The 23,508-nt window shown below is 42.2% G+C and overlaps 2 protein-coding genes across 3 annotated transcripts in view; both read left to right on the top strand.

Moving 5' to 3' along the window:
* The window catches only part of BTK (Bruton tyrosine kinase), a 33,223-nt gene extending 23,315 nt beyond the window's left edge, over positions 1–9,908 (top strand). The window contains exons 9-20 of one of the 2 annotated variants that reach the window (XM_029929909.1): positions 137–199; positions 770–824; positions 1,122–1,201; positions 1,387–1,514; positions 2,325–2,399; positions 3,344–3,515; positions 4,034–4,250; positions 5,516–5,580; positions 6,375–6,493; positions 7,012–7,169; positions 8,625–8,686; positions 9,407–9,908. In XM_029929909.1, coding sequence (XP_029785769.1) covers positions 137–199; positions 770–824; positions 1,122–1,201; positions 1,387–1,514; positions 2,325–2,399; positions 3,344–3,515; positions 4,034–4,250; positions 5,516–5,580; positions 6,375–6,493; positions 7,012–7,169; positions 8,625–8,686; positions 9,407–9,443 — 1,231 coding nt within the window. In that variant the 3' untranslated portion in view covers positions 9,444–9,908. The remainder of the gene's footprint in view (positions 1–136; positions 200–769; positions 825–1,121; positions 1,202–1,386; positions 1,515–2,324; positions 2,400–3,343; positions 3,516–4,033; positions 4,251–5,515; positions 5,581–6,374; positions 6,494–7,011; positions 7,170–8,624; positions 8,687–9,406) is intronic. The other variant, XM_029929910.1, reaches the window with a different exon arrangement.
* A 665-nt stretch (positions 9,909–10,573) lies between these two features.
* On the top strand, positions 10,574–13,395 carry TIMM8A (translocase of inner mitochondrial membrane 8A). The gene is made up of 2 exons (XM_029929911.1): positions 10,574–10,790; positions 12,359–13,395. The coding sequence occupies exons 1-2, from the start codon at positions 10,659–10,661 to the stop codon at positions 12,518–12,520; spliced, it is 294 nt and encodes a 97-aa protein (XP_029785771.1). The 5' UTR covers positions 10,574–10,658; the 3' UTR covers positions 12,521–13,395.
* The last annotated feature ends 10,113 nt before the right edge of the window (positions 13,396–23,508 follow it).

Raw genomic sequence — 23,508 nt, 5'->3', positions numbered from 1 at the left:
TCTTTGAGGGAGAGGTGTGGTTTATACACCTCCACTTGAGATGGGTTCTGAGCCCAGGGATACAGGCATATGAATCTGTATCCGCTCCCCCAGGATGGAAAGTCCTGAATGATCTACCACACTGTCTCCTCTACAGGCAGGAAGGCTACATCCCTAGTAACTATGTTACCGAAGCAGAAGACTCCATAGAAATGTATGAGTGAGTATGCTCGTGTTCCCAACACACAGTCTTCCCAGATGAATGGAATATAGTGTGTGCATTTTTATACTTTCAATAATTTTTTTATTTCAAGATACTTATTAAAGACATTGCCAACTGGGTCAAATGATGCCACCGCCCTAAGTCAGTGGGTATGTCTTACTCTCACCCCAAACACCCTTTGCTTATGAGAGTTGGAGAGGTCATCACACCCAAATTCAGAAGAACCACTCAAAGAAAAGGACTTGACAACTTGGTAGGAAACATTTGAAAGGATGAAAACATCAAACTTCTATCGTTCTTTCTCCCTAATCATGGAAATGGATTATCCTTGAATGCCCTGTCCCTGATCCCTTCCCTGAACCCCTCTGCCTTTTGTCCTGTACTCTTCATTTCCAACCAGTTTTTGGGAAAGGGATGCAGTGTGCTATGCACATGATAGGTACTCAATAAGTATGAGTTGAGTGAACTGACTGAACCACTGGCACAGTCAAGTGGTGGAAGGCGCTCTAACCTCTAAGCTACTAACACCCTGGCTAAGAGCCTTGCTGAAGCTTTCTCCCTTTACAGGTGGTATTCTAAACACATGACTCGGAGTCAAGCTGAGCAACTGCTAAAGCAAGAGGTAAGTGTGTGACCACAGGCAAATGGCATTCTCCATGGACAACAAGTGAGGTCTTGCTTCTATCTGTGACCTCAAAGCAAGGCAGTGTCAAGTCTGTCATTTTATGGGGGGGGGTCTCAATTACACTCTTCAGTATCGAAAGCAATGAGGCTGCAGCTCAAATGTGGTGCTTGGCAGCTCAAACATAGAACTTGGCAGTAAAATTAAGGCTTCAAGTTTCTTTCAGGTTTGGGCAGGTGGGATGCAGGTGTGAACACCATTTACTCTTTAAAGTCAGCTAATTTTTCATTGTTTCAGGGGAAAGAAGGAGGTTTCATTGTCAGAGATTCCAGCAAAGCAGGAAAATATACTGTATCCGTGTTTGCTAAATCTACAGGGTGAGCATTACTGTTCCAAGGGTGAGCATTACTGTCCCAAGGCCCTGGGGACAAAGGGCAGAGGTGCTTTAATAGTCTTCCCCTCCTACTACCTGTGTCTCTTAAACTAAAACTTCACTTCACTTTACTTCTTGGTTCCTGCTGACCTTTGTTCCAAATTGCTGACTCAGCATCCACTTCCTTAGGGACCCTCAAGGGGTGATACGCCATTATGTTGTGTGTTCCACACCTCAGAGCCAGTATTACCTGGCTGAGAAGCACCTTTTCAGCACCATCCCTGAGCTCATTAACTACCATCAGCATAACTCTGCAGGTGAGTATCAGGGGCACCAGAGAAGAAAGATGTGACAAGAACCAACAGAAGCAATTCAGGACAAGGTGGTGAGGGGAAGAAAAGGCCTCACAAGGCAGTTCAAATTAGTGGTGAAAGAAAACCCTTATGATGCCGGGTAGAGGTCAAATAAAGTGGTGGTCAAAGGCAGACCTTACACCCAGTATGGACTGACTTCTTATTTGGTGACTGATGTTCAGTGCTAAGGAAAGACATAGAAGATACTGGTAACTAATAAATAAGCAACTATTCATTGAGTTCCTGTGTCCTCAGCAGTTTCCTTGGTACTGGAGGAGAACACAGTAAATGTTCTAGTGCCAAGGTACTCGCCCTCAAAGAACATACAGGTTAGAAAATATCAGAAGACAGGTTCCAAGTCTGGTAGACATTTGAAAAACTAGGAGATTTGCTGAGGGCATGAGTACATTGAGAAGACCTGCCGCTGTCTGCCACCCCCATGCAAGGCAGTGTCAAGGCTGTCATTTTATGGAGTCCCCGTTACACATTTTAGTATCAAAAGCAGAGGTAGGATGTGAGCTAAGCCTAGGCTTGGAGGTGGGGATATATTTAGTTGGGGAATGTATTTTAATTAGTATCTCTCTCTCTCTCTTTTTCTTCTGAAAATCCTTTTGTGAGAGGAGAAACTTCCCGAAAAATTTGGGTTCATGGAGGTCTTCTGGAATTCAAAATGTACCAGAAAGATGAATATCAGAAGTGTGAGGCTTTAAGCAAGGGTGTATACAACACCATCCTACACTGCACCAGCAGCATTACCCTTTCTGTATGTTTCAGGGCTCATATCTAGGCTCAAATATCCAGTGTCTCAACAAAACAAGAATGCACCTTCCACTGCAGGCCTGGGCTACGGTAACTACTTATTTCTCTAGGGTAGGGTGGACTGACCAGTTGCAAAGACTACCTTTGGCAGACTCAATTAGTCCTTGCAGCACACTGTTCTGCACCAGCAACCTCAAGAAAGATTCAAAGCCCAACAGGTTTATTTAATATTCGTCTCCCCCTGGTGGCTTATACTGGGATTGCAAAAGCATACATTCATAAAGGGATTATTATTTTTTTATAATTTTTAAATAATTTTTTAAATGTTTTATTTATTTTTGATACAGAGAGAGACAGAGCATGGGAGGGGGAGGGGCAGAGAGAGAAGGAGACACAGAACCGGAAGCAGGCTCCAGGCTCTGAGCTAGCTGTCAGCCCACGAACCCACGAATGTGAGATCTGACCAGAGCCGAAGTCGGAGGCTTAACCGACTGAGCCATCCAAGCACCCCATAAAGAGATTATTTTTTAATTGTGGTTAGAAAACATAATCATAAAGGAATTTTAACAGAATGTCTAGTTTCTCCTTCCTTTATGGCTGACTTGCACCTAAAATTCCAGTTCCTCCAACCTGTAACCACTTTGTCCCTGAGATTTACCTAGGCAAAGAGAGAGAGTACACCGGAGCATTTCCTTTAAAATTTTTTTTCCTAATGTTTTATTTATTTTTTGAGAGAGAGAGAGACAGTATGAGCAGGGGAGGGTCAGAGAGAGAGGCAGACACAGAATCCGAAGCAGGCTCCAGGCTCTGAGCTAGCTGTCAGCACAGAGCCTGACGTGGGGCTTGAACCCATGAACCCCGAGATCATGACCTGAGCTGAAGCCGGATACTCAACAGCCTGAGCCACACAGGCACCCCCTAAGCATTTCCTTTTTATACTTGCCTATTTCTACCCCTATTAGGGATTCTTATCTATTGTAGGAATGATACATTAATGACTTCCAAAGGATCATATCAAGGCTTTGTTATTATAGGATCATGGGAAATCGATCCAAAGGACCTGACCTTCTTGAAGGAGCTTGGGACTGGTCAGTTTGGGGTAGTGAAGTATGGGAAATGGAGAGGCCAGTATGATGTGGCCATCAAGATGATCAAAGAAGGTTCCATGTCTGAGGATGAGTTCATTGAAGAAGCCAAAGTCATGATGTGAGTTACAGCCCAAACTCAACTCTCAATCCAGTTGCTGGAGTCTAGGAATTACCAGGGCAGTTTCCACTATGGCTTAAGGTGATTTAGAGTGGGAGAGATTTGAGACCAAGACCTGAGGTCAATCTTTGATTGGTGGGAATACTAACTGCTGAGGTAATCATTTCTTTACCTTAGATACTGGTTGATAGTAGTGTTGATCATGGGGGTGTACCATCTCAGTAGCATTTGGGGATAAACGTGAAAAATGAGACCTTCAAAAGGAATACTGAACTAATTACCCTTACTGTTCAGTCAGTGATGAGCTTATTTTCTGTTCTATTCGTGGGCTCCAAATCCCTCTCCGCTCTCACATAGTAGGCACATTTAGGGTTTACGGTGGGAAGGAAGAACTCAACTTGTTATCATGGTCCCTTATTTGATACTCTACTTCCAGGCCAACCCTTTTCCTCTCCAGCCCCTTTCTGATTAGTACGCAGAGCCGGAAAGGGAGGACTGGTTTTTTGCCTCTCCTGTAGGAATCTTTCCCATGAGAAGCTGGTACAGTTGTATGGTGTCTGCACCAAGCAGCGCCCCATCTTCATCATCACTGAGTACATGGCCAATGGCTGCCTCCTGAACTACCTGAGGGAAATGCGCCACCGCCTCCAGACTCAGCAGCTGCTGGAGATGTGCAAGGATGTCTGTGAAGCAATGGAATACCTGGAGTCAAAGCAATTCCTTCACCGAGACCTGGTAGGACCTCAGAAAGATTGGCCTGGGAACAAGGACTGGGGGTGGAAGAAGCAGAGGAAGATACATATTACATGGATGAGAAAGGTTGCTGGGATTATCCTTTCATTTTATCTAGAAAGTACTAAGAGTTAGGTGAGCCTATGCCCCAGTGGTCTAACCAGCCAAGGATCTCCAGCCCCAACACTACAAGTTCTGCCACGGTGATAGCTAGAGCAGTCACTCACTCCCAGCCCCCTACCATAGCAAGTAAAAATGGTGGGGTCCTTCAGGACAGATGGGCAACCCTGCTTCCCACTGGGGCTGCTCCTGGCACAGAGCCATCATTTGGTTACATCAGAGTCATATACTGGGGGCCTGTGGGTACATTTGTTCTTTTATTTAAAATGTTGTGTATTATTTAGCAAACATTTAAAAACATTTACAAAAAGCAACAAACTGAGGGCACCTGGGTGACTCAGTGGGTTAAGTGTCCAACTCCTGATTTCACCTCAGGTCATGATCTTATGGCTCGGGAGTTCAAACCCTGCATTGGGCTCTGTGCTGACAGTGCAGAGCCTTTTTTAAATTCTTTCCCTCCCCCCTCTCTCTGCCTCTACCCTGCTTGAGTGCTCTCTCTATATATATCAGAATAAATAAATAAATTTTAAAAATTAATTAAAAATAAAAAATGAATGGCTAGCTTCTCTTGAAAATCTTGACCATCTTGAAACACCAAGCCCATTCTCAAAGGCCATGCTAGCAGTCAACTGGAGTTGAGGAACAGCTGTCTCCTACAGACTAACTGCATGCTCTGCATTTTCCTACAATCTACCCTTCCCAGTTCACTCTTTCACTTTGCCTGTGCCTGCTTAGCCTCTAGAGGCATCAGAGTTTGTGCCCCTGCTTATTTCAGGGGGGCCAAGATTCAAATTGTCTTAGTTCCACTGGCAGAAAAGCAAACCAAACAAACCAACCTTGGCTTCTGTTCTCCCTAATTCTCTCAGCATTTTGGTAGAGGAAGGGGTGTCATGAAATCATCGCTGTGAATGAAATCACTCTGTACGCCTTCAGCGCTTTACTTATGTCTACATAGCAGATTGCTTTAGATGTAGTGGAAATGTATCCACGTTTCTCAGGGGCAACAGCTGACTCCTGCTGGGTGGGAAAGTGTCTCTTGAGTGAAAGAGATGAGGCTTCCCTGGCTGCATCCCCCTGGCAGGCAGGAGCCTTGTGCCTTTAACCTTTTTGTCAGGGCCAGAGACTCACTGGTAACTGTTGTACTACAGGCAGCACGAAACTGTTTGGTAAATGATCAAGGAGTTGTTAAAGTATCTGACTTCGGCCTGTCCAGGTGAGTATCCCTTTTTCATCTTTCCCTCTACAAGTAAAATTAGGGGCACCTGGGTGGCTCGGTCGGTTAAGCATCCGACTTGGGCTCAGGTCATAATCTTGCAGTTCCTGAATTCAAGCCCCACATTGGGCTCTGTGCTAACAGCTTGGAGCCTGAAGCCTGCTTCAGATTCTGTGTCTCCCTCTGTCTCTGTCTTGTTCTCAAAAAAGGAATAAACCTTAAAAAATTAAAAGTAAAAATAGCACAGCACAAACATGAGGCAGCATTATTGTTTTTCATCTTTTCCCTTTCCTTTATCCTCCTCATTCTAGTATTTTTTTTTTTGCCTTTTTTCTGTTCCTTTTCTTTCTTTCTGTGAATTAGGTCACTTATTTTGTCCTTTTGTTTTATTGTAATATCCCTCTCCTCTCCTTTGTCATTCCCTCTTTTTTTTTTTAGCCGATTTCTCCAAATACCTGTTCTTGATCTGTTAATCCTGTTGTCTCCACTCCTGAGCCTCCTTCCTTCCCAATTAGTCTAATTCCCATGGGCAACTGCAGACTAGAAGGAAGGAGAAAAGACAAAGGAGGACAGAGAAGAAGGGAGTATTATTTCACTTCATACTTGCTGTAACCATATTGTTAATCAAGAAAGCTAATTCAGATAATAAAACAGAATTACATTAAAAGTAACTTTTAAAAAGATACTGGATGGCCCACAGGCACGCATTTGTGCAGCTCATAGGACTGCGCCAAGACAGTTTAAGCACACGTCAAGCTCTTCAAATCCTAACAGTAACAAGTCCTGGTCCACAGGTATGTCCTGGATGATGAATACACAAGCTCAGTAGGCTCCAAATTTCCAGTCCGGTGGTCTCCACCAGAAGTCCTTATGTATAGCAAGTTCAGCAGCAAATCTGACATCTGGGCTTTTGGTGAGTGGATAAAATTATACAGATTATACAGCTCAAAGAAAGGGGAAGCAGTGGGGAAATGGCCACTTTGTAACCTGCACACAAACGTTACTATTTGTTGTTTTCTTTCCAATCCTTAGTGCTTACTATTGTCAGGCACCACAGGGGTTCCTGGGGCTCAAAAGAGTAAACTAGACATGATCCCTGCCTTCTTAGAACTTACAATATATTGACAGGAAAAAAACAATTTATTCAGAATTCCACAGCTTCTGAATATCAATTATGTACCAAGGGCCTCTGCCAGATTCTATAATTACAAAAACAAATAAGATGCTGTCTCTCTCCTAGAAGAGCTAATAGTCCAGTACAATCCTGTTTACCTTCCAGTGTGGTCAGTACTCTGGCAGGAGTTTGGACAAAATGCAAAATTCACAGTTTGGGGAATCAGTTGCATCTAATATTTGACATTAATCTAGGAAGACTAGGATCCCTGAAGAGACAGCAAATTGACATAATACATTTTTTTTTTAATTTTCTAGGGGTTTTGATGTGGGAAATTTATTCTCTGGGGAAGATGCCATATGAAAGATTTACTAACAGTGAAACGGCTGAACACATTACCCAAGGCCTACGTCTCTATAGGCCTCATCTAGCTTCAGAGAGGGTATATAGCATCATGTACAGCTGCTGGCATGAGGTAAGTGTTTTATTGGGACCTCTTGAATGATTTCCCTGAGCTGTACTCTCCCGTTTAGCCAGGCACCCAGTCCCCATGCTCCCTGGCCACATGGCCATTGGGCACACACTGATAACAGCACACATCCTTGGACCCAGCCTGTGACCCAGTCCTTCAGTGGCCAGAGGCTTTCCCAGGCCCATCCAGTTCTCCCTAGAGTATCATTAGCAGACTCCATTACTAACTGAGCTTTAGGGAAAGGGGAAGTTGTCGGGTCATGTCACCTAGCATAAGCAGGCAGGTAAGAGTACTCAGGCAAATGTATGTACATGTATGATGAAGAGAAAAGTCATTAAAATTTGTGTTGATTCCTTTGGAAGTCATTGGCTCTTTCTTCTACTTTACTAGTTGCCAACCTTTTCTGGCTGTGGTCCTAAAAGGTATTAAAAAAAACTGAAAGGAACTAAGATAGGTAGTGGTCAGTTTTTATTTTTTTAAATGTTTATTGAGTATTTTTGAGGGACAGAGAGAGAGAGCAAAGCACGGGGGGGGGCAGAGAGAGAGAGGGTGACAGAAGATCTAAAGCAGGTTCCATGCTAACAGCAGAGAGCCCGATGTGGGGCTCGAACTCAAGAACCACTGACCTAAGCTGAAGTTGGACACTTAACTGACTGAGCCACCCAGGCACCCTGGTAGTGGTCATCTTTTTTTTAAAATATGGTGCATCATGGGGTATGTGGGTAGAGGTGGTATTTTGAAAATAAGGAGCCCGTACCACTATTACTAAAATATTTTTGCTGCTCTCACCTTGAGTTCTTTCAGAGGTGCTTTCTCCACTTTTTGTAGATCCTTGGCAACGTTAATTCGGCATCCCAAATCTCTAGTAGGAAATGAATGCTTGGCTTAGTTCTGTGCCACTAGAAACAGGGAAGGACAGTGTCCAACAAGCATATATGTGAATTGGGATCCCTCTTGGTAGGGTGAAAAGTGGGTATCTGGATCAGAGCATGGTTCCTTTCCCTTCAACAAATGACTGAGGTCACAAAGGATGTGTGGAGAAAGGGACAACCATTTCCCTTCTCTCTCCTGTGCCATGCAGGATTAAGGGGGATTGACAATGCTCCCTCCAAACTAGGACATCCTCACTCTGCTAGTTAACTGTTTCAGACAGGTGCTTTCTCCACAGCCTGTTTAAAGTGGTACTCATGAGGGGCACCTGGGTGGCTCAATCAGTTAAAATCTGACTCTTGATTTTGGCTCAGGTCATGATCTCATGATCATGTGAGAGCAAGCCCCACATTGCACTCTACGCTGGCAGTGTGGAACCTGCTTGGGATTCTCCCTCTCCCTCTCTCTGCTCACCCTACCTACCCCCACCCCTGTTCAGGCTCTCTCGCTGTTTTTCTCTGTCTCTCTCAAATTAAATAATTAAACATTTAAAGAAACGTAATACTCATGAAACTGGATGCATTTCAGAATCACTGGGGAACTCTTAAAACTGCAAATGACTGGGCCTTACTTCCGAAGATTCCAATTAGGTATGTCTGAAGCAGAACCAGAAAAGTCCTCTTAATTGTCCCAGGAAATTCTGATACTTAGCTAGGTTTAAGAACCACTGGTTCAAAGGAACAAGAAATTTATGCCTTTTTGATTCTGATGGATTTAGATATTTCTGGCATGAATGTGTCCTGATTCACAAAATACCTCAGGGATTTAAGGACCATGGCCATAAAGAATCTTAGTCTAGAGGCCAGCCAGTGGTAATAAAAATGTCCCAGGTGCTGAGGATCTCTGCCCAGTGATGCAGCCCATGATCTTGAACTGTTAATTTCTTTGTAAAACTTTTACTGTGGAATAATAGAAACGGTACTTGAAAGCTTACAGTTTCAGTTCTGTCAAACATTTAAACTTGTTCAGTTGCCATTTTTCACTTGAGGATACACAATAAGGACACATTGGTGTACAATTCTGTAAAGAATTCACCATCAATTTAATCACTGTGAGTTTAATTTGCAAATTGTCCCATCACATTGATAACCTGAGTTGCTAAAGGTGAAAAGTGCACAAGGACATTATGGAGCACTTCCATTTATTTTCCTCTTTCTTTCTCTCATTCATTGTTGTGTGTGTGTAATTGACAAGGTACGCTACAGGGCATATGGTATACACTTAATAAATATTTGCTGCTTACTCAGAGCATTTCCATTGAATTGTGGATTATAGCGTGCTATTACATTCTACCTTTTCTTTGGTTTTAGAAAGCAGAGGAACGTCCTACTTTCAAAATTCTTCTGAGCAACATCCTAGATGTCATGGATGAAGAATCCTGAGCTCACCAATAAGCTTCTTGGTTCTATTCCTCTCCTCCACAAGCCCCAATTTCACTTCTGAGGAAATCTCAGGCTTGCAGGCACTGGAGCCTTTGTGCTTTTGCTGAATACACAAAGGCCCCCTCTCTACATCTAGGAATGACACTCTTCTTTGATTCTCTGGAATAGTACCTTCTGAGCAAAAGCCAAGGAATTATTGTGCCTGTTATTGTCCTCAGAACGATTTCCAGGAGTATTAAGACAGGACTGAATTTGGGATGGAAAGTTTGGGGGATGGAGGGATGTAAAGAGCCTGACAAGGGGTCCAACAGCTCTTTGGGTAGGCATTAGAGCTTGGGGGAGGGAGGCAGAATTTGGGAAGAATAAAACGGTGTCATAAAAATGGGAGGGCAGGGTGTTTTGATAAAATAAAATTACTGGAAAGCCTGAAGGTTTATTTCTATCTCAGTCTCACAACCCCTCTGAAGCGCCCTATCTCAGTGTTCCAGAGAACTGTTGCGTGGCATTAGTTCGGCATGTTCCTATTTTGAGAACTTGACAAGATCCACGGCAATTTAACTTCTCTGGCTCTTGGGAAATTCTGCCTCTGAATCACAGCCAAACTCACAAGCAAAGAACCAGTGCCTGGCACACAGCAGGCACACAGCATTACCGGAATGAATCTGAAAGTTAGGGACAAATTCCGCAGGAGCCTCATTCCCCTACGTCAGGAAGGGAAAACACCATCAACGAACTGGGGCTCCAGAATGGCTAAGGGCCTAGCCATTTGGGCTGAGCGAGCACCAGCACATCGGCAGAGAACGCGCGGGCCAATTTGGAAGCGGGCAAGGCCTGGGCTGTTGGGCGGGTCGGGAACCGGCCACCTGGTGTGAAGTAACTTCCTTTCCCAATTCTGAACCTTACTCTTTGGATCAGCATTTCGACCGCACCGCTATACCGAACTGCAAGCCCCGAGGCCTACTGGCTGACGTAGGGCGCGGCCGTTTGTGTCGCGGTCAGGAGCCTGGATCAGAGGCTGCCGGGAGGAGCGGCGGGCGGGGGCGGGGGGCCATACGCCGGCGCACTGCACTCACAGGGCGGGCCTGGAAGCGGTGGGTTGTGGTTCCGGTTCCGTCGCGGAGACACGTGAAGGTCGGTGAGTTGCTGCGGAGTTCCTCTCGGCACGCGTGGTGGAGGTGGGATGGACGCCTCTTCGTCTTCGTCCGCGGCGGATTTGGGCTCGGTGGACCCACAGCTGCAGCACTTCATCGAAGTGGAGACTCAGAAGCAGCGCTTCCAGCAGCTGGTGCACCAGATGACGGAACTTTGTTGGGTGAGGAGCTGGTGCTAGGACCTGGCCACTTTCCCTGCTTTCCCTCTGCCCCTGCTGGGCAGGACTCGCCAGGACGTCCAGGATTCGGGGACGGGGAGGACCCGGTAGCATCTTGCCTTGGTTTCCTCCAGTTTCTCAGACCAAGTGGGAGGGGAGAGAGGTGACTCCACTTCTCGGGGGATTCTCACGCCAGACCTCGCTTTGTTGGTGCAGAGGACTGGGGATCACACCTCTCCCAAGCAGCACTTTAGGCACTTTGAGGTTGTCTCTGCCTGGTGCTGGTCACCAAGACTGATGAGCGCCACCAATACTGAGGATCTTATTTTTGGAACCCTGATTCCCAGGAAGTGAGTCTCCCGTTCCTGGACTCCTCAGCGTTAACCTGGATGGCCCAGTTACTTTAACCGTTTGCCCATGAGAAATGAGTGGCTGTAGCGCACTAACTAACTGTAAAAGTGGCGTAATCTCCCCCGCCTTACACACGTAAATTTGCTTCCAAGCTGTTTCAGGTCTGAAGGTTAAGGAATTGAATATACCCTGTGAGGGGACTTTGGCAACAGTGTGGAAGGCATTTGCAGCTTGGGATCAAACTGTTCTCTGGCTGCCAAGGACAGCATAACTGCCCTGCCCTGAGGAGGAAAAAAAAAACAAAACAAAACAAACAAACTTAAAGAATTCGGAGGCCAAGGATAATTTTCCTTGGAAGTGAAGAGTCTGAGGCTTGTGTACACAGCAGAGAATAATGAATAAAATTCATTTAAGGCACTTAACTTGAACTATATACAGTTATCGGTTCCATAGTCCCTTTCACATAAACTTACGGTATTGCGGGACCATGACCCCTAACAAATGCGAACTTAACTCTTCTACTCCTTGGTACTTTGATTCTTTTAAAAAAACAACCAAGCCTGTAATTCATTACTTTTCAGCCAGGAGGGGGTGGGGTTAACGATTCCTTTAAGAGTCTGTAATTTGTGGGCCCTTTAGGAAAATACATACAATTTTCCATTTATCTTAAGAGGAACCAAGAGCTTCTGGCTTAAGTAGACAAGGTTACAGAATTTTGGGTAGTAGATTTCTTTTTTGTTTGGTAGGTCTTAGGGTGTCACTACTGTGATTTATCCTTTCACACACACACACACACACACACACACACGCCTCGCCCCCACAGTTACTCTAAAGGCATTTAATGGTGGCAGCATTGTGGCTTTATAACCAAATTCAGCAAGGGGTTACTTCACTTGTATTTTGTCCCTCTCCCCCTCCCCTTTTTTTTCCCCTCTGTAATAGCTCCACCATTTTCTGGCCCAATAATTTTGGGCAATGTATCTCTGCTACTGCTTCCCTCTTTGTAAAATAAGGGTTAATAATAGTATCTATTTTGTAGGGTTGTTGTGAGAATTTAGTGTAAGGCTGTAAATAACTGCTTGCCATATGCCAAATGAGAAATACTAACATAACAGATACTGGGTTTAGGTGAAGTTTTTCCTTTAAATAACAAAAAGTTACCCCACCCCCCCCTTTTACCCCCAAGTTCTCTTTGTGATTCTGTATCTTGTCCTGAGCAGGAGAAGTGCATGGACAAGCCTGGGCCAAAGTTGGACAGTCGGGCTGAGGCCTGTTTTGTGAACTGCGTTGAGCGCTTCATTGATACAAGCCAGTTCATCTTGAATCGACTGGAACAGACCCAGAAAACCAAGCCAGTTTTCTCAGAAAGCCTTTCTGACTGATCTCAGAATTACCTCTTTGGAAAAGGAAGGTAGTTCAAGAAATGAAGAGCTGTTGATGGGATAGTTGAAGAAAAGGCTATGGGGGCAGTGGCTCCCACCTTTGTCACTCTTGGGACATCCTGTCATTCGAGAATGAACAAAGACCAATTTTCTGTGTGTGGGGGGAGGGAGCTTTGAGGGTCATATGTGTTTTTATGCTAATATTATGAGAACAATTGACAGATGAATGAAAAACTCCTAGATGCATATCACTGTATGTGGGACTGTGCTTTCTCAAAGTCCCATGAATTGCTCCCTATAATTTTGATAGTGGAACTGCTTTCTCTGATTTGATAGTGGGACCACATAGGTACAACCTGTCATTTGCGTGGATTCATTTCTGATTTCTGGGGAGATTGGTGTACATCTTTGTGTCTTTCAGAAAGGGCAGCAGTGGGCAAAGAGTAATTTGCTACTTAACTGTAGGCCTCCTTATCTTGTGATCTGATTATCAGTGCTGGAAAAAAATCTATGGGATATTCATACAATACACTTAAGCTTTCTAGATTATCTCCCTTATGCTGTGTGTGATTTACTTAAATATATAAGGTATGGTCTCGAGGTAGTACAGGTAGCTTGAGTGTCTAGAGGCCTCTGGTTGTAAAGGAATCTAGCCAGTGAGCATAACACTTATTCCTATACTGCCACGAGGAAGAAGCTTACTTACATTGTGTATCAGAGTCGAAAAAATTCTAAGATGTGCCTAAATAGGTTGTAAGGATTTAGGCCAGTCACACAGCAGTTTCAGGTAGAGATGCATGCCTAATGTTAATCAGTATAGGTTCCATTTATTGCATCCTTTTAATCACTGAAATAAAAGCTTCTACAAAATTCAACTCTGATTGAGAAGGCTTTCTATTCTGGTTTTCACCTACACCCTGGAGAGATTTGGTGTAGGCTGGTTCCAAGACTGATGGGTAGTCACTTCGGGTACTTCCCCTGTGGAAGGAACAGCACAGTATTCCAGGAATCTCTAAACTTTATGTGAGAAAAAGACAACCTTGAGATGAAATGACATGGGGAGGGAAAGAATTCAGTGTTGACAGTCTGTTTCTGAGTGTAGTAGAAGAGGTTATATTGACTGGATTCCCCTCCTAACTTCAAATCCTAGAAATCTACTGGAGTGTAGACATATAGTGGAACTGCCTGTTGGGAGTCTCTAGTTTAAGCCCATGAAGGTTGGGAAATACAGATTTCTAGAAGCCTCACCTCAAGTCCTTTTAGCTTTCCACTGTATATGTACTACAGGGAAATTTTTAAAAATCCTGATGAAAAAATTCAGCAAAAGTTTTTTTTAAGTTTTATTTATTTTGAGAGCGAGAGAGAGAGAGAGAGAGAGAGAGAGAGAGAGAGAGAGAATGAGCAGGAGAGGAGCAGGGAGGGAGGAAGACAGAATCCCAAGCAGGCTCCGCAGAGCCTGGCATGGGGCTCGATCTCAATCTCACAAACTGAGATCATGTCCTGAGCCAAAATCAAGAGTCAGATGCTTAACCAATGGAGGCACCTGGGCATCCCCAACAAAAGTTTTAAGTGATTACTCTGTGCCAGACACTTTCTGGTGCCAGGGATTCAAAAAGCAAAGGAGTACCATGGAGAAAAAGCAGAGTATGAGGTATTAGGGAATGTTTGTGGCGGTATTGTCATTTGAGACAAGATGATTAGAGATGGCCTCCTTGGGAACATGGCATTTCAGGAGAGACCTGAAAGAATTAAGTGACCAAGCCATGTTGGAAGAATATTTCAGACAGAGGTGACAGAAAGTCCAAAGGCCTCAAGGTCAGAGCAGCATGCTGTGATGCTAAGGTAGAATAGACAAAAGGTCAGTATGACTCACGTGAAATGAGTAAGGAGAATAGTAAGAAATAAAGTCAGAGACATATGCATGAGAGGGATTTGGGGCTGGGAGGCAGGGATGTGCACTGATCACACAGGGCATTGTAGGCCATTGCAAGGGCTTGGTTTTTACCAAGCAAAATGGGGAGCCATTTGAGTGATTTTAGCAGATGACTGACGTGATACAACTTAAGTTTTAGTGGGGGTCTGGCTGCTGTTTGGAGATCAAGTACATGTAGAGTAGTAAGAGTAATGGCATTTTCACGTCTAGGAGAACTCAGGCTCTTCGGGTAGGTATCTAGCATATACTTCAAGTCATAAAGGGAGAGTCTTTTAGTCTTTGCCTTCTTATTCATTCTTCCTTACTCTTCCTTTTTATTATATATTATGATGTCATTATTTATTAGCTACATTTTCGTTTTTACTCTTGCTTTACTTAGTATTAAAATATTCTCCATATTTAGATACAAAGTTAATTGTTTTGTTTTACAGTGTTACTGCTTACTCAGCGAATGTACATAATGAGAGAGTCTGTCAGATTGATACAACATGCTTGAGCACCAAGTACATGTTTGACACTGCTATGTACAAGATAATGGGAAAGAAAAGGCAGAAAATTTCCCCCGTCCGGAAGGAGGTTAAGTATACCAGAGCAACAATTGAGCTTTTGTTTGCTTTGTCAGCCTCTGAAATTTATATTCAGAATCTTGATAGAAAGGTGGTAGTGTCAGCCCTAATAACACTCAAAGTTCTCATTTTAATATTCAGGGTAGAATGCTTAAGACTCCAAGTAGGAAACAAAAGGATTGAATTAGCAGACTCTTCCTGAGGTGAAATCTTACTTAGAAGCCTAATGTATAAAACAGAAGCAAAGCTGCTCTGGCAGTGGTGGGGATACCTGGAGGGCCCGCTGTTGTAACCCCCACCCCCACTTCACCCACCCCTGTGGTGCCTAAGGCACTGTCTTAGCCCCTCTAGGGTTTTACTAAGCATACTGTGAAAACTCGACTAAGACTGTATCCCTAAGGCCCCTGCCTATGAGCCCATGAATGAACGCTAGGGAGACAGATGCAAGGAAATCAAGCAAGAATTTTATATTTGTTTATGGTAACAAATCTTCATTAGGAGTTTAGATTTAAAAATATAACAAGTCAATAAACCCCTTGTAAAATAACATCTACATGGAAAGCAATCAGGGATCTTTTTTTTTTTCCATAATATTTTATTGTCAAATTGGTTTCCATACAACACCCAGTGCTCTTCCCCTTAAGTGCCCTCCACCATCACCACCACCTCTTTTCCCCCCTCCCCCTCCCCCCTCAACCCTCAGTTCATTCTCAGCATTCAATAGTCTCTCAAGTTTTGCAAGGGATCCTTTTTTTAAAAAACAAAACAAAACAATTTTCATTCATATCAGTACCTTAAAAATTCTTTGCCTGGGGAGCTTGTATTTCAAAGAACAACCACTAGTGCATCTTTTAAGACTCTTCATACTCCCTTCCTACCTCATGTTCTAGACTCAAAAGAGGCTAATGCAGAAAAGTCTCGTAACTTGCATTTTTATTCCATGTAAGAGAAAGGGTATCGTTTAGATTAATTCATCTCCAGTCAAAGGGCAACAGATACCACAAGGGACCTGTCAAAAGACATGGAGGAAAAAAGGCCAAGAACTAGGGTGAGGAAACCACAGGTGGCATCACCAAAGTTGCTGAGAGCCTTTGCTGCCATTCCTTGAAAAGAGTGGCAGAGGTGATGACAGCAGCAGGGAAAAGCAAATACTATATGAAAAGGACTCCATAGGCACTGGCAATAGCCAAGGCCTTGGTCAGATAGTTCATTGGAAAACCACGCCACTCACAGGCAAGAGTATCCAGTCGAGGGCTGGTTTTGTGATTGGCTTCCCTAAAACAGCTGATTCAAAGCAGTGCCCAAACTTATTACCTGACACAGAAAGTTACTCAGGCCATCGTGAGGTCCCACTGTGAAGACAAGCAAGTGAAACTGGTCACGACACACAAATCTTGCAATAAAAGAAAATAATTAAATTACTACTTTTAGTACTCATATAAGAAATGTTAAAGCAATTTGATGATTAAATAATTACAGCCATTAACATTTAAACAAGAGAGGGACATTTCAGCAATTAACCATCAATGTATGAACTAATAAAATTTGTGTTGTGTATCTAAAGCTGTATCTTAAAAAAATCACTCAAAAAGGCAAAGCCTATACAATACAAGTAGGGTACTTTATGCTACACAGAATACACAGAAGGGACAGTTAGGATATAGCAAGCCAGGATTCAGATGTACTGATCAGGAACTCCAGATGAACAAAGGGGCCAATAGAATTTTGAGCTGTATCTGCAATATAATAGCTATGCTTTGCTGAGGAAATACATACTATTTGCCACATGTACTAATTATTTTACGTGGGTCATCTAGAAAGTACAACTCGGGTGCCTGGGTGGCTCAGTCAGTTGACTGGCTCAGGTCATGATCTCATGGTTCATGGGTTCGAGCCCCATGTTAGCTCTGTGCTGACTGCTTGCTCAGATCCTGGAGCCTGCGATTCTATGTCTCTCTCTGTTCCTCTCCTGTTCATGCTCTGTCTCTCAAAAATAAATAAATGTAAAAAAAATTTATGAAGTAAAAAAATAAAAAGTACAACTCAGAGGAACTATTATATCCATTTACAGATGGAAGGGTTGAGGCCCAGAGAAATTAACTTATTCAAGGTTACACAGCTAATAAATTATGGGGATGGTATTTGTTTTGCGGTCAAATGCTCTATCCCTGAGCTATACCCCCACCTGGAGATGGTATTTGAATCCAGGCAGTTTGATCTTAGAACTAGTGGTCTGAACTACTACGCTAAATTACCTTCTAATGTATTTAAAGATACAAAGTAATGTTTCTTTAAAAGGTAAGGTGAGAGTGGAGCGTTTCATTCAGAGATAGCATGGTATAATGGAAAGAGCATAGGTTTCAGGGTTATACAGAACGGGTTCAAATCCTGACTCTCCCAACACCTACATGACCCTAGGGAAGTCATTTAACCTCTGATCTTCAGTTCCTTTTTTAAAAAATTTAAGTTTATTTATTTATTTTGAGAGAGAGAGAGAGAGAAAGAAGAGAGAGAGAGAAAATCCCAAGCAGGCTCTGCACCATCAGCATAGTACTGCTGCAGGGCTTGAATTCATGACTGTAAGATCATGACCTGAGCTGAAACCAAAAGTCGGATGATTAATGGACTGAGACACCCAGGTGCCCCTGATCTTCAGTTTCTTTATAAAACTGAGACAGCAATGCCCACCATACAGAGTTCAAAGATGAGATCACATGTAAAGCACTTGGTACACTGTAGATGCTTTAATGGTAGCTATTTGTTACCATTATTCAGAACTGAGCATCTTTGATGACCCTGGCAGAGTTGTTATCTGGAAGAACAAGAGAAAAGCAAAAAGTCACTTAATGAAGCTGACTAGTTGATGAAGTGGCAGGACTAATAGAGCATATTATTAGAGATAGCATGGTATAATGGAAAGAGCATAGGTTTCAGGGTTATACAGAACGGGTTCAAATCCTGACTCTCCCAACACCTACATGACCCTAGGGAAGTCATTTAACCTCTGCAATAATAAGAATTTTGAGTTTTATCTTGCAATCAATGGGAAGCGATTGGAGGATTTTAAACAGTGGAGTAATATAATGATATTGGCACATTTTTAAGTGACCAAAGTACTATATGCATGTTTTAAAACTTCCAAACAGTATAGAATCGTTTAAAATAAATGAAAGTCCTCCCCTTACCCTCATGTATGTATTTAACAAGGTCATGTTAGCAGCTAGATGGTAGTTGGATTAAGGCAGAGAGAACAGTAGGAAGAGTATTTTTGCTAATTGAGGCAAGAGACTATGGAAGATTGGATTCAAATAGTGCAGGTGGGCACATATTAGGAATTTGGGGAAGCCCTGAGAGAAGTCTGGAGTAACATGGAAAGGGAGTAGAACAGATGATAGGAAAGGAGGTAGGGTCTAGAATAATGTGCCAATGAGAGGATGCCTTGAGGTTCCAAGGGGGAGAGGGGAAGGTAACAACTGATCATGTTGAACAGGCTGCAGAGAGGAAGGTACGCAAATGGCTATCTCCAGTTCTCTAGGGTCTGGGTATCCCCTAGAAATGTTTATTGCCACCTTTCAATTTAAGGAACATAAGTATACCCCTAAAGTCAGAGATACTTAAAAGATTATTCACAAATGCAATGGTTTCTAAAGTTTTAGCAGGAGTGTTTAGAAACAAGCCAAAAAGAAAACAAAATATCACTTGAGTTTTAATACTGGACTTCAGTAAGAAAAGGAGACAGGAGTAGAATGACAAAAAGGAAAAAAGAAGGAAATGGGAGTCAGGGACTCAGCAATATTTGCCAAGCTGTACTTGATACCTGTAGTCATTTCCATAAGGCTTAAGCCATTTTCTATATAATGTGACTGACTTGTGTACTAAACCAGTGTTCAAATTAAAAATCTAATGTGGTCATGCTATTGCTAGATGTGCCTTGTCACGATGAAGGAAGCATAATCAACATTGTCTATTTCTTTTTCTAAACAGCTATCTTTCATTATCATTGTGTGGCAGGATATACCACCAGATTGGAAGAGCTGATCCCCATTTTTTGAGCACTTTCTTCTTTTTCCTTCCCTCAGCCAGGTCCCAGGGATGCTTTTGTTTTCTCTTTTCTTAAAGCTGCCAACACTTCTGGGATCCTTCTTCCCACCAGATTAACTGTTATTCCAAGTTCACCCCATTCTTCCTATTCCTATTCAAGATGAGCGCGTAGGACCTTAACATGTTAAGGGTTTTGCTTTGAGTCACTGTAGGAAAATAGACATGGGGACAAAACACAGAATAAATGGAGAAATTGCAAAGGTTATGGAATTTTAGAAATTTCTGATTCATATTATCTTTCTTACTGATATAGTGATTCATAAGATCCAGCTCACGCTTTATTCTCTAGTGAGCTTTCCTCAAACTTCCCTACTTTGCACAAAACTCAGACGCTGTAAAATAAAAGGTTGTTAATTTTTTCTACATAAAAAATTCTGAACAGCAAAAACTTCATTAGGCAAAGTTAAAAGAAAAACATCAAACAGGAAAGAAATCTTTGAACCTTTTCTACAAAGGGCTAATTTCCTTATTATATAAAGGGTCCCTACAAATCAATAATAAAAGACTATTCAATAGGAAAATGGACAATGGATATAAAGAGACAATACAAAGAAATGGAAATATAGATGGCTCTTGAATATGTGAAAAGATGTTTATATTTAAGAGAAATTTTAAAAACTCTACACCAAGCCGTAACATTTCTCACCTGTTAGACTGGCAAAGCAAAATTCTCTTAACATACTGTTGTGTGGGCAGTGTAAGGAAATGGTTATCCTTGCATTTATGTTGGAGGTGTAAATGGAACCATCTCCATGGAGAACAGCTTAACAATATCTACCAAATTATATATATGTACAAACATTCTATTCCAGAAATACAACTTCTAGGAATTCATCCTATGGACATACTCACACGTTCAAAATGACAAATAAGGTTATTCACTGCAGCATTGTAACAGAAAGGGACTGGAAACAACCCAAGTGTCTCTCAATAAGATATTGATTAAATCATGTTCCTACAGTGAGATACTTAACTATGCAGCTATAAAAATGTATGAGGGACATCTTTATATGTCAGTATGGATTGAGGTCCAATACAAAGTTAAATTAAAACAGGAAGATTTAAGACACAATACACTATCATTTGTGTAAAAAGGGGAGATTAAAATGTGTGCATATTTGCTTGAATAAGTATAAATTATCTCTTGAAGGATATTGTTAACATTGGTTGCATCTGGGGAGAGGACCCAGGTTGTTAGGGGGTAAGGATGAGAAGAGACTTTACTATACATCTTTTCTGTATGCCTTTTGAATTTTGAGTCATGTGAATGTATTACATATTAAAAACATAAATATTATTTTAAAAATAAAATTTCTTCCCACTTCAGAACTCTAAACTCTGTACTAAAAAGTGGAGTGATATGATGGGAACCACTTCCAGGAATAAAAGCTCTATATTTGAATTGCAACACTTTCAAGCAGTTTTAGTGTTGTTGTTTGTTCATTTGTCTGTTTAAGTAGGCTCAACTCCCAATGTGGAGCTTAAACTCATGACCCTGAGATCAATAGTTGCATGCTCTAGCCGCTGAACCAGCTAGGCACCCCTCTTCCTTCCATTTCATTTCAATTTTTTAAGATTTTATTTTTAAGCAATCTCTATACCCAATGTGGGGCTCAAGCTCACAACCCTGAAATTGAGACGTGAATGCTCCATCAACCCACTCAGCCATGTGATCCCTGATTTGCAATACTTTCAGATGTCCACTAGTCTCGAATAGATTGTTTATATACCTAAGGACTTCAAGCAAGTGTGGGATAAGGGTGGAATGAATAAGGCAGTCACCTTGTGTGCAGAATTTAAGGGGATACCAAAAACCTTCAATATCTAGATAACTCAGCATTTGTCAATTGAAATTAATGCAAAAATCCATGATGAACAGAACTTCACATTTTTATTTTTTCATTATTATTATTTTTAATAAGTTATTGTCAAATTGGTTTCCATATAACACTCAGTGCTCATCCCCACAAGTGCCCTCCTCCATTACCACCACCTCTTTCCCCCTCCCCCTCCCCCTTCAACCCTCAGTTCCTTATCAGTATTCAATAGTCTCTCAGATTTTTCGTCCTTCTCTCTCCCCAACTCTCTTTCCCCCTTCCCCTCCCCATGGTCTTCCATTAGGTTTCTCCTGTTCTCCTGTTAGACCTATGAGTGCAAACATATGGTATCCATCTTTCTTCCCCTGACATATCACTTAGCATGACACCCTCAAGGCCCATCCACTTTGCTACAAATGGCCATATTTCATTCTTTCTCATTGCCATGTAGTATTCCATTGTATATATATACCACATCTTCTTGATCCATTCATCAGGTGTTGGACATTTAGGCTCTTTCCATGATTTGGCTATTGTTGACAGTGCTGCTATGAACATTGGGGTACATGAGCTCCTATGCATCAGCACTTCAGTATCTCTTGGGTAAATCCCTAGCAGTGCTATTGCTGGGTCATAGGGGAGTTCTATTGATAGTTTTTTGAGGAACCTACACACTGTTTTCCAGAGCAGCTACGCCAGGTTACATTCCCACCAACAGTGTAGGAGGGTGCCCATCTCTCCACACCCTCGCCAGCATCTATAGTCTTGATTTGTTCATTTTAACCACTCTGACTGGATGCGGTGGTATCTCAGTGTGGTTTTGATTTGTATTTCTCTGATGATGAGTAATGCTGAGCATCATTTCATGTGCCTGTAGGTCATCTGGATGTCCTCTTTGGAGAAGTGTCTGTTTATGTCTTCTGCCCATTTCTTCACTGGATTATTCATTTCTCGAGTGTAGAGTTTGGTGAGTTCCTTGTAGATTTTGGATACTAGCCCTTTATCTGATATGTCATTTGCCTCTATCTTTTCCCATTCTGTTGGTTGCCTATTAGTTTTCTTGATTATTTCCTTTGCAGTGCAGAAGTTTTTGATCTTGATGAGGTCCCAATAACTCATTTTTGCTTTCATTATCTTTGCCTTTGGGGATGTGTCAAGTAGGAAATTGCTGTGGTTGAGGTCAAGGAGGCTGTTTCCTACTTTCTCCTCGAGGGTTTTGATGATTTCCTGTCTCACATTCAGGTCCTTCATCCATTTTGAGTTCATTTTTGTGTATGGTGTAAGAAAGTGGTCTAGTTTCATTCTTCTGCATGTTGCTGTCCAGTTCTCCCAGCACCACCTGCTAAAGAGGCTGTCTTTTTTCCATTGGATATGCTTTCCTGCTTGGTCAAAGATTAATTGGCCTTACATCTGTGGGCCCAGTTCTGGGTTCTCTATTCTATTCCATTGGTCCATGTGTCTGTTTTTGTGCCAGTACCATTCTGTCTTGAGGATGACAGCTTTGTAGCAGAGGCTAAAGTCTGGGATTGTGATGCCTCCTGTTTTGGTTTTCTTCCTCAATATTACTTTGGCTATTCGGGTTTTTTTGGGGTTCCATAGGAATTTTAGATTAATGTATTCTAGCTTTGTGAGGAATGCTGGTGCAATTTTGATGGGGATTGCATTGAATGTGTAAATTGCTTTGGGTAATAATGACATTTTCACAATGTTTATTCTTCCATCCATGAGCATGGAATGTTTTTCCATTTCTTTGTGTCTTCTTCAATTTCTTTCATAAGTGTTCTATTGTTTTCATCATACAGGTCTTTTATATCTTTGGTTAGGTTTATTTCTAGGTATATTATAGTTTTTTGTGTGATTGTGAATGGGATCAGTTTCTCGATTTCTCTTTCTGTTGCTTTATTGTTGGTGTATGGAAATGCAACTGATTTCTGTACATTGATTTTGTACCCTGCAACTTTGCTGAATTCATGGATTAGTTTTGGTAGGCTTCTGGTGGAGTCGATCGGGTTTTCCATGTAGAGTATCATGTCATCTGCGAAAAGTGAAAGTTTGACTTCATCTTTGCCGATTTTGATGCCTTTTATGTCCTTTCGTTGTCTGATTGCTGATGCTAGGACTTCCAGCACTATGTTAAAGAACAGTGGAGAGAGTGGACACCGCTGTCATGTTCCTGATCTCAGGGGAAAAGCTCTCAGTTTCTCCCCATTGAGGATGATATTAGCTGTGGGTTTTTCATAAATGGCTTTTATAATGCTTAAATTCCTTTGATCCCAACTTTCTTGAGGGTTTTTATTAGGAAAAGATGCTGTGTTTTGTCAAATGCTTTTTCTGCATCTACCGACAGGATCATATGGTTTTTATCTTTTCTTTTGTTAACGTGATGTTTCACATTGACGGATTTGCAAATATTGAACCAGCCCTGTAACCCAGGAATGAATCCCACTTGATCATGATGGATAATTATTTTTATATGCTGTCAAATTTGATTTCCTAGTATCGTCTTGAGGATTTTTGCATCTGTATTCATTAAGGAAATTGGCCTGTAGTTCTCTTTTTTTGTTGGGTCTC

Source organism: Suricata suricatta, chromosome X (assembly GCF_006229205.1).
Source record: "Suricata suricatta isolate VVHF042 chromosome X, meerkat_22Aug2017_6uvM2_HiC, whole genome shotgun sequence".
NCBI lineage: Eukaryota > Metazoa > Chordata > Mammalia > Carnivora > Herpestidae > Suricata > Suricata suricatta.
This window is presented reverse-complemented; position numbering and strand designations above follow the sequence as displayed.

Coding starts and splice junctions, on each gene's coding strand:
- TIMM8A (XM_029929911.1), top strand. CDS start 10,659: ATGGACGCCTCTTCGTCTTCGTCCGCGGCGGATTTGGGCTCGGTGGAC. Junction 10,791..12,358: donor AGATGACGGAACTTTGTTGG/GTGAGGAGCTGG, acceptor TGTCCTGAGCAG/GAGAAGTGCATGGACAAGCC.